This window comes from Crocodylus siamensis, chromosome 3 (assembly GCF_052110815.1).
Source record: "Crocodylus siamensis isolate JL-2025a chromosome 3, ASM5211081v1, whole genome shotgun sequence".
Taxonomy (NCBI): Eukaryota; Metazoa; Chordata; order Crocodylia; family Crocodylidae; genus Crocodylus; species Crocodylus siamensis.
The window spans coordinates 123420749-123430489 of NC_143397.1; the positions used below are offsets into that span (position 1 = coordinate 123420749).

At 42.6% G+C, this 9741-nt stretch overlaps 1 protein-coding gene across 1 annotated transcript in view; it reads left to right on the plus strand.

The window, feature by feature from the left end:
- The window catches only part of TERT (telomerase reverse transcriptase), a 56123-nt gene extending 46595 nt beyond the window's left edge, over window positions 1–9528 (plus strand). The window contains exon 16 of the mRNA XM_090039121.1: window positions 9065–9528. Within this exon, the coding sequence (XP_089895247.1) occupies window positions 9065–9168 (104 nt within the window). The 3' untranslated portion in view covers window positions 9169–9528. The remainder of the gene's footprint in view (window positions 1–9064) is intronic.
- The last annotated feature ends 213 nt before the right edge of the window (window positions 9529–9741 follow it).

Genomic DNA, 9741 nt, shown 5'->3' on the forward strand with positions numbered 1-9741 from the left:
TGCTTATGTGGGGTGTATACAGTAGCAGGAGCCATTCCCCTGCACTCCCCGGATGAGCCGTGGCTCCATCCCGTGCCTTGTCTTGGCTGTGCAACCCCTGCCGCAGCCCCACTCCCTCTCTCACCATAGGGACCTTGAGCTACCCCCTCCGTGCCCCTTCCTTCCAACAGACTTATCACCCGGACACTGCTCTCCAAGCTGCCAGGAATTGGATCCATATTGGCTGATACGGCTGGTTAAAAATTGGCCATTGGTATCAGCCTAAAAAATCTTTATTGGTGCACCCCTACTTAGTATTTGTTGTATGTGCCTATTTTTAGGTTAATGGGAGCTTTAAGAATAGGGTGTGGCTGACAAGATTGAGTACTTGTCACTAAAAGCAAAAATTTTGCTTGCGAGTCAGAGGAGTGGAAGAGCCTACTTGTGCAATAAACACATCTTTTTCAGAAAGTAAATCTCATTCTTAAAGGTGTAGCATTAAGGGGGCTGCGTGCCGTAGGTCATGTGCTAATGGGTCTTTCCAGGTTACTAGTATGAACCCTGCCTGTCTTTGCAGGGGTTAAAATTGTTCCCATCTCTACTTATATAAGGTACCTTTCTAATGAAAAGGCTAGATCAGCTGTAAGTGTTGTATTGGTGTAGCTATACAGTGAAGTCTGGTTAGTTAGACATTGGGATAACCTGTTGCTATGGTCTTTATTAGTCAGTACACTGAATTCCTGCCAGAGTCATATTGATATGTGCACAAAACACTTTGGTGAATTTAGTCATCTGTTAAAGTGTAATTAGTCATTTCCAAATGGCGACTTTTATTAAATCAGTATGGAATTGCTCCTACTAAATAGTTTGCTTAAAAGGTACTGTTCTATGCCTTCCACGTGGCACCTGTCAAGCCAGCTGATGCTCACAAAGCATAGGATACTCTTTACCTTTTGCTTGGCTCAACAAGATGATCAACCATTCCATTTCACAGAATTTTTTTTGTGTTGCTGATAAGTGCATGTAAGTGTGCAAGACAAAAACCTTTAATTACTTTGCTAGCTGATACTTTGGTATTTGGGGATTGGTAGTACTCTGCCACTTGTGTGTGATTGTTGAAAATATTTTTTTTCTGTTCTCTAAGGGCATTTTTAAATGATAAAAAATCCCGTTTAAAAAAAAAAAGCAAAAGAATGATTAATTTAAAATCCAGTCCTCTTCTGAAAAGTGACTCTTAAAAATAGCCTTCTTGCATTCTATGTTCATTGTCTCTTAATGAGTGTTGCATCAGATTTTCCCAATTCACAAGAAAAAAAATTTTTTTAATGGACACTGACGTCTGTCAAGCTGTGTGTTTTTTTTTTTTTCCCCTCATCATCACCACGATTATCTGAGTCCAATCTGAGGTATTTATAGATGTAGTTAAGGTGCAATTAAAGTATATATGCCTCTAGATAAATTCTGTGTGATGGGATCTTAGGTAATAATTATGTTGATAATGAGATTAGGGAAAAAATGCATATTCCTCTCAGACTGCTGTAGGGCTCTACCATGCTAAGACAGCTAAAGGAAGAAGGCTAACTTTTTTACTTCTGAAAGAGTAGCTCCGAAATGGAAATACCCGTGGGAAATGTATCGCACCAGGACAGAATGTATTTACAGTCAGATCGGGCAACTGTGTATAACTGGATTTCTTTTGACTTAAAAGAAGAGAGAATCAAAAGTAAGACTTTTTTCAGGGACCATGCCTAAAGAGCAAAATTATTCTTGAAACACTAGAAACTTCAAAGTTAGCCTGTCCTATCAGAATTGTCATTCTTCAGTTTAACTAAATTATTTTAACATGCTAACTCCTGTAAGGGTTGCAGAGACTTTTCTACCTGTTCTACCGTTTCCTGTTCATGTACACAAACTTAATGATGATGGGTTGAAGGCACTACTGCCTGCCAAAGTAATTTTTTAGTAAGTGTTCCTTTTCTGATGAAAATAAAAACAAAAACCTTCTTTTACAAATGTGTATTCCCTACATCATGTTATCTGTGTTTACATTTTTTTATCTTCAAACTCTATTACCCACAGTTATTCTAACACGTTACCAGTCATTTTTTCTCTGCCATCGAGTTCTCCTCTATTTCTTGAACACTTCCCAGCAAATTTGACTTTTCTCCTCAGTGCTCTTGTAACTAACGTTCAAAAAATGATCCCTCATGCATACCATTTTGATAGCCTTTCACACACATGACCAAAACGCAAGATGGGCACAGTTCATTTTTGCTTGTGTTGTCTCCAGCAACACTGCACCCTTTAGCCACCAGTTCTATTTCCTCAAATACACCACAGGCATCACTGTACCCCCTTTCTCCTGGTATAACCAATGCAGTCTCCATACGAACACCTCATAGAGCAAAACAGAATTTTAATCCAGTTATGTAGTCTGACTGTGGAAAGGTACAGGTGAAGGAATTGTAATGCCATCTATATATCCCTAGAGGAAAGGGGAGAGGCATCTGTCTGCATTGTCCAGGCTCATATTTCTCTGTTTACTTGTAGTCTAACTGCCTGCATAATATAAGCCAGAACATTTTGTGCTGTAATTCTTATGTGAAGCTCATAACTTCTGTTTTAAATAGGGGATATTTTATTTTTTAAATACCCACAGTCTTGATTTAGGGAGCTTACACAAATTTCTTTTTTTGCGCAATAAGGCCCCTGCTAATACTTTACAGTCATGGGCATAACACATGTTCATGGCTGCAGAGCGCTATTAAAATGGCCAATCATGCTAAAAATTATCCCTTGTTAAAATAGCTATTAGCTGTAGGTACTCTAGAGCAGAGCACCTTAGATTCCCTGCAAGGGTTAAGTGCAGATGATTCCACCCACATCCCATGCTCCTTTAGGAGCTGGGCTGGTACTTGTGCCTGCAAGCACCATCACAGCCCCGTTCCTGGGGCTGTCACAGAGAGGAAGGAGTCTCCTCACTGTGCATCAGGGGATGGGAGCTGGGGGACGGTACCCTTCTGGGTGCTTGGGGGGAGCTGGCCTGGGCTGCAAGGCCAGGGGGTTCCAGTTCCCATCTGCCCCTCTGTCTGGCTGTGGCAAAGCTGAGCCAGCAGCTCTATTTGTGTGGGAGGTTGGGGGAGTGGAGCGCCCCCCACCTCATGGGTCTGGTCTGGCTCCCCCCAGTACCTTGGCAGGGGGAGGGGGAGTTTTCTTCCCCTGCCCAAGCCTCTTGATAGGCATGCAGCTGCTGACTTGGCTTTATCTCAGCTGGAGCTGTGGTGGGGCAGGGCTGGGGAGAGGAGTGGTTTAGCAGCCTCCTGGAAGGTGCTGGAGCACCCACGCCTGCCGGCAAGGGCTGGTGCAGGCACGCTTAGGCCCCACACCCCAACTGTTAGGTTCAGTGGAGTTGTAAATTATAGCATTTTGTGTAAAATGCTGTGAGTTAGAGCACCTCCCTGGCTGGCTGCCTAAATGTCTGTAGGCAGCCTTATGCTTCAAATTAGAGAATCCATTACATCTCTGATGTATTCTTTCTAATGCCTAATTACCACCACTCTTATTTACAGTAAGTATTTATCTAGTTTAAGTTTCTAGCCATATATCTTTGCTAGGCCAATTTGAGAGCCTTATGCTGACGTATCTTCTACCCTTTTAGTAACTTATGGACCATAGTCACTTCTTAAGTTTTTCTTGGTTACACTAGATAAATAACTCCTTTAGTTTGCTATAAACCAAGTTTTCTAGACTGCAAATCATTCTAGCTTTTTTCTGAACCTTTTCAAATATGTTCATTTCCTTTTTCAGACTCTAGGACTGGGCAGTGATTTTTAGTAATGGTCTCACTAACCTAAATATAGTAAATATATTATCTATCTGCTTATGTTCTGATCCCATTCCTAAACATCTCATTTACTCTTGTGGCTTTTTGCACCAGTTGGAATTAAATCAGATTTTAATTCAATAAACCATTGCATACTTCTGTGTGGACATTTTTATTTCAGCCTTGGTAGCTTATTTTAGCTTAAACTAGACTGAATTAGCCTAGTTTTAAATGAAATAAAATCATTCTCATGGTACATGCTAGATTAGCTGTGTTTGTTAAAAACCGTGCCTTCAGTTAAACTTATGCAAAAGTTTCTTGGATGCAAATTATTATCCACTGAGTCTTACTGAGTGGTCTAACTCAATTGATCAAACTTCAAAGTCTTGTCTTTTCTTTTTTGAGGCATTGCTTTCCAGATTCTGTCTCCCTTCCTGACTGCGCAACCTACAGTCTTTTTTCCTGGTTTCATAGTGTTTGTGTGTATTTAAACACATGTTCAGATGATCACTTGGTCAAATGGCTTCCAAATGCTGTGTAAAAACTGACCTGTCATTATTATTATTTAGCATTGCTCCAATGCACGTGTCATACACGCTGCTTTCTGTGATTCTGTAATTTTTTTCTAGATAATTGACAAGGAGATTGAATAGCAGTAAGTCAGCTAGAACATTTTTACCCAATTAGAAATAGCCCACTTATTGAGGCAGTCAGATGTTCATCCACTCTTGTTGAGATGTATTAGTTTTATTAAAAATTCATTTTAAGGTTTAATCCATTTAAATGTATATAGTAGAACTTTGTGCAGCACTGATATTTTAATCAGGTTGTCATGCAGTGCTATATCATATGCCTTTCAGATGTGTGGGGGTAGCAATGTAACACAGAAATAGCTAAGTCAACTTTAAACGATCTAATTTGGGTACTGCAGTAGACTTCTGTATCAGTCAATTTACCTTCCTTCTATGTAAGATTAGCCCATGTGGTGCTCTGTGCTGCAATTGCTTGACCTGCTACTTCTGGTAGGTGTTGCATCATAAAGGCTAGCTCCTATTTAACCCAGTAGCATGTGACCTTATTCCACCTAGTTCAAATCCTTTAAAAATAGTTAATGCAACAAGTAGGTGGGTCCTTATCCTGCTAACTGCTTTCTGTAACTTAGTTCAAAGGATAAGAAGATGGTGATTTGCCAAAATAGGTGTCTTAATGCTTTTTCAGGGACTTGAGCAGTTTGTGGATCAAACTTTGGTACCGAACAAGTGGAATAGGATCTAGCCCTAGGCACATTACATCTGCACAGTTTAGTGTTTCTCATCCAAAGTTAATCTCCTTGGAAAACAATATCAGGTTTCACTAAACCTATTTCCCAATAAAACTTTGTTGATTTATCATGCTTTTAATTCTTTGTGTATTGCATCTCATAGCAGACTTACCATAATTTCCCTTGAATTAAATTCAACCTAACTGGCAAGTACTAAGCCAGATTTAAACAGTGGCACAATATTAGCTTTTTTCACTCATCTTCAGCTTCCCCAGTATTCCAAAACTTGTTAACTATCAACCTCAGTGGCTTTTGGATATGAGTTATCCAGTTATCTTGCACAGTTAAAAAATATTTAACTTCAGCGGTTACTGTTTAACATCCTGCCTGTAATTAGCACTGGGAGAAAACTGTGCGATATGAATACATCATCCATCTTCTTTCCAAATACAGAACAAATATTTATTGAACACTTCTGCTTTTCTGCATCGACGGTTTTACCAGCTCTTTATCCAGTAACAGACCTGGACCATTGCTAGGATTTCTCTTGTTCCTCCTATATTTTAAATAGCATATTTACCCAAATCCAAGGTAACTTTGTATTTAAGATGATCCCGCCCCCCCCCCCCCAAAATAACTAGATTCTATACATGGAAAATTATAAATAGTGGAAGGTTGTCTTAAATTCAGCCCCCCACTGCTGTGACAGGGAAAGCAGTAGGGGCGTGAAGGGCCAGACCCCTGCCTGTTGCTCCCCTGCCCCTTTTTTCCCCATGCCTGTGCCTGTCCCCCTTGCGTGCATACCCTCGTGCTACCTGCCTCTTCATGCTTGTGCCTGTCCCCTATGCCCTACTCTCCACTACAGCCTTCCCCCCCATCCCTTGCCCCCATGCCTGTTCCCTCTGTTCCTTCATGCCCCTCTGTGCTGACCATCCACCCTCTTACCTTCTGCTGCAGCTCTACCCCTCTGGGGCAGTCAAGGGCAGCCACATCCCCACCCAACAGCCCAACCTGACCAGTGAGAAGCAGGGGCAGGTTCCAGCCAGGCCAGGTCGGGGTTGGAGGGATCAGAGCTGGAGCAGAAAGTAAGGGGAGAGGGGGCACCTGGATGGGGAGGGATCAGTGGATGGGGTGAGGGTGGGCACTCGTAGGGCACAAGGTTCAAGAGGTAAGAGGACAGTCAATAGGTTCCCCCCCACCCTGCAGTCCCCCCATGCTCTGCCCATTTCTGTGCTCCCTTCCCTACCAACCAAGCCATTCTGGCTGGGGACAGGTGGCGGCTCAGCTCTGGCTTCAGTCCTGAGCCTGGGGCCAAAACCAGAGCCAGCCGAGCAACTGCCTGCCCCTGGGGCCCTACTCAAATCCAAGATGAGCCCCAGCCCGTGCTGACTGGGAGAAACCTCATCTTGGATTCGAGTAGTTTCATGGTTTCTAGGCTCAGAAGAGACCTGAGTAGATCATCAGGTCCGACCCCCTGCCATGGCAGGAAAGAGTACTGGGGTCAAGTGACCCCAGTAAGGTGTACATCTAGCCTCCTCTTAAAGAGTAAATACAGTATTGTTTATGGTTTTTAACCCTTTTGACTTTTTCATGGTTCATCTGCTTTTCAAAACTGCTGACTGTATTGCAGACCTTTTCTGTAGACGCTAGACTCCAGAAAAGCAGACTTTGACTCATTCAGGGAACTCATGGGCAGGATCCCCTGGGAAGCCAGACTGAGGGGGGAGGAGTCCAGGAATGCTGGCTGTACTTTAAAGAATCCTCACTGAGAGTGCAGGAACAAGCCATCCCTATGTGCAGGAAGACTAGCAAAAATGGCAGAAGACCAGCTTGGCTTAGCAGGAAACTCTTCAGTAAACTAAATCACAAAAATGAAGCTTATAAGAAATGGAAACTTGGACAAATAACTTGGGAAGAATATAAAAGCATTGCTCAGGCATGCAGGGATGAAGTCAGGAAGGCCAAAGCACTACTGGAGTTGCAGCAAGCAAGGGATGTGAAGGGTAACAAGAAGGGTTTTTACAAGTATGTCGGTAGCAAGAGGAAGCTTGGGGAAAGTGTGGGTCCTTACTGAATGGGGGAGGCAGCCTTGTGACAGAGGATGCAGAAAAGGCTGAGGTGCTCAGTGCCTTTTACTTCAGTCTTCACAGGCAAGATCAGCTTCCAAACTATTGCACTGGGCAGCACAGTTTGGGGAGGAGGTGAGCAGCCCTCAGTGCTGAAAGAACAGGTTAAGAACAGAAGGCAGGGTGGACGTGTACAAATCCATGGGGCCAGATGGGATGCACCCGAGGGTGCTGAGGGAGTTGGCTGATGTGATAGCAGAGCCATTGGCCATCATCTTTGAAAACTCATGGTGATCAGAGGTCCTGGATGATTGGGAAAGGGGAAACATAGTGCCCATATTTAAGAAAGGGAAGAAGAAGGATCCATAGAACAACAAACCAGTCAGCCTCAGTTCAGTCCCTGGAAAAATCATGGAGCAAACCCTGAAGGAATCCATTTCTAAGCACTTGGAGGAGAGAAAGGAGATTAGGAACAGTCAGCATGGATTCACAAGGGGCAAGGCATGCCTGACCAACCTGATTGCCTTCTACGACAAGATGACTGACTCTGTGGATGTGATGTACCTTGATTTTAACAAGGTTTTTGATATGGTCTCCCACAAGAATCTCACAGGCAAGCTAAGGAAGTATGGACTGGATGAATGGACTGTAAGGTGGATAGAAAACTGGCTGAAGCATTGGGCTCAGAGGGTAGTAAACTATAGCTTGATGTCTAGTTGGCATCCAGCATCAAGTGAAATTCTCCAGGGGTCAGTCATGGGGCTGGGTTTGTTCAATATCTTCATCACTGACCTGGAAGAGGGCATAGTGTGCACACTCAGCAATTTGGCAGATGACACCAAGCTGAGAGGAGTAATAGATGGGCTGAAGGGTAGGGTTAGGATTCCGAGAGACCTCAATAAATCGGAGGATTGAGCCAAAAGATATGAGGTTCAACAAGAACAGGTACAAAGTCCTGCACTTAGGATGGAAGAATCCCATGCACCAGTACAGGCTGGGGGCTGACTGACTGGGCAGCCACTCTGCAGAAAAGGACCTTGGGGTTACATTGGACAATAAGCTGAATATGATCCAGCAGTGTGGCCTTGTCGCCAAGAAGGCTAACAGCATACTGGGCTGCATTGGTAGGTGTGGTGCCAGTAGATCAAGGGAAGTAATTATTCCCCTTTATTCAATCCTGATGAGGCCACATCTGGAGTACTGTGTTCAGTTTTGGCGCCCCCCCCCCCCCCCCAAATCCACTCCAGAGAGGATGTGGATGAATTGAAGAGAGTCCAGCGGAAGGCAACAAAAACGGTGAGGCGGCTGCCCCTGCTTGAGCAAAGGAGATGCTTTTCAGGCCTAATTCAGTGGCTCAAGCCATTCGTACTTGCTCTAGGAGTGTCTTTATTAGTATCACAAAATCCAGTCCAGGACATTTTGTCTGCCAGAAATCAGGTTTAGGAACAAAATGTAAAAAGTATGAGTGAATGGATCAGCAAAAGGAGAGATACCTAAGCACGTTTTAAAGTGGTATCTTTCACAGGCATATCTCCACTGTTTTCCCTGACATACCTTCTTATTGAGTGCTTATTTAGACTCGCACTGATTTCAGAATCCTGAAATTCTTGGGTGCTGGATAGGTAGGTTTCACAAGAGTGTAGAAGGAAAAGTTTTAGTTTTCTAACTTTCATTAGTTCAGTAATATTTTTAATTGAGGCATTTTTGCATTTCTTTAATTGTCAATGATCGTCTGTCTGCTTTAGGAAAGAATGAGAATGGCATGTCTTGCTATACTTTTACAAACTTAATAGAAGTTGCTGGTAATTTTTCAGTTCCACAGCAGTGTTGTTTGTATCCTGAAAATCAGCTATAATTTTTATTCCATTAAATCAGTGTCTTGGCAAAATTTTGTCATGGTTAATATCTTTCAGCAGTGATTTATTGTTTTTGTAGGTGAATTGAAGCTATTCAGGAAGATCGCAAAGACTACTATGCAGCTCCTGAAGGCAGTGACCAAGCCATCCCTCTGCAAAGACTTCAAGGACATTTTGGATTAGTTGGCTTAATATGTTTTTTCCATAATCCTTATAGGATTAAAATAAGTTGTGTGCTAGAAATAACCGTTCTTGTTTTGCTCCTTAGCAAAAGATGTGTCCACAACAACCTTTCTTAGAAATTTTCCTTAGTTGCTTCTTAGCTTGTAGTACTTTAACAAAACAAACTAAAGACCATATTACATTTCCATGACATCTGTTTTATGTGCTCCTACCCACTTTTACTTGCTTTACTCAGTTGTAGGCCTGTCATCTGTAGTTCTCATTTGCTGCAGTCCATCTTTCTGCATAACTGTTCTTTCTCTCTGCATTGTAGATTGCAGTAGTAATAATAATTAAATTGTTAGGCAGTTACAAAAATAATGGATGTTTGTCTCCGTATCTAATTTCACAATAATTTGCTACATGCATTAAGAGTCTGTCCTATAATAAGTATAAGACTACCTGTGCCTTTAAGTAGCTGTAGTACGGCTAACCGATAGGGTGGTTAGTACATAAGTGGTATCAGAGTTAACACAAATATAGGCCAAAATTTTTTAAACCGAGTCCACATGTGTGTTTTGGTGTGTAAGCCAG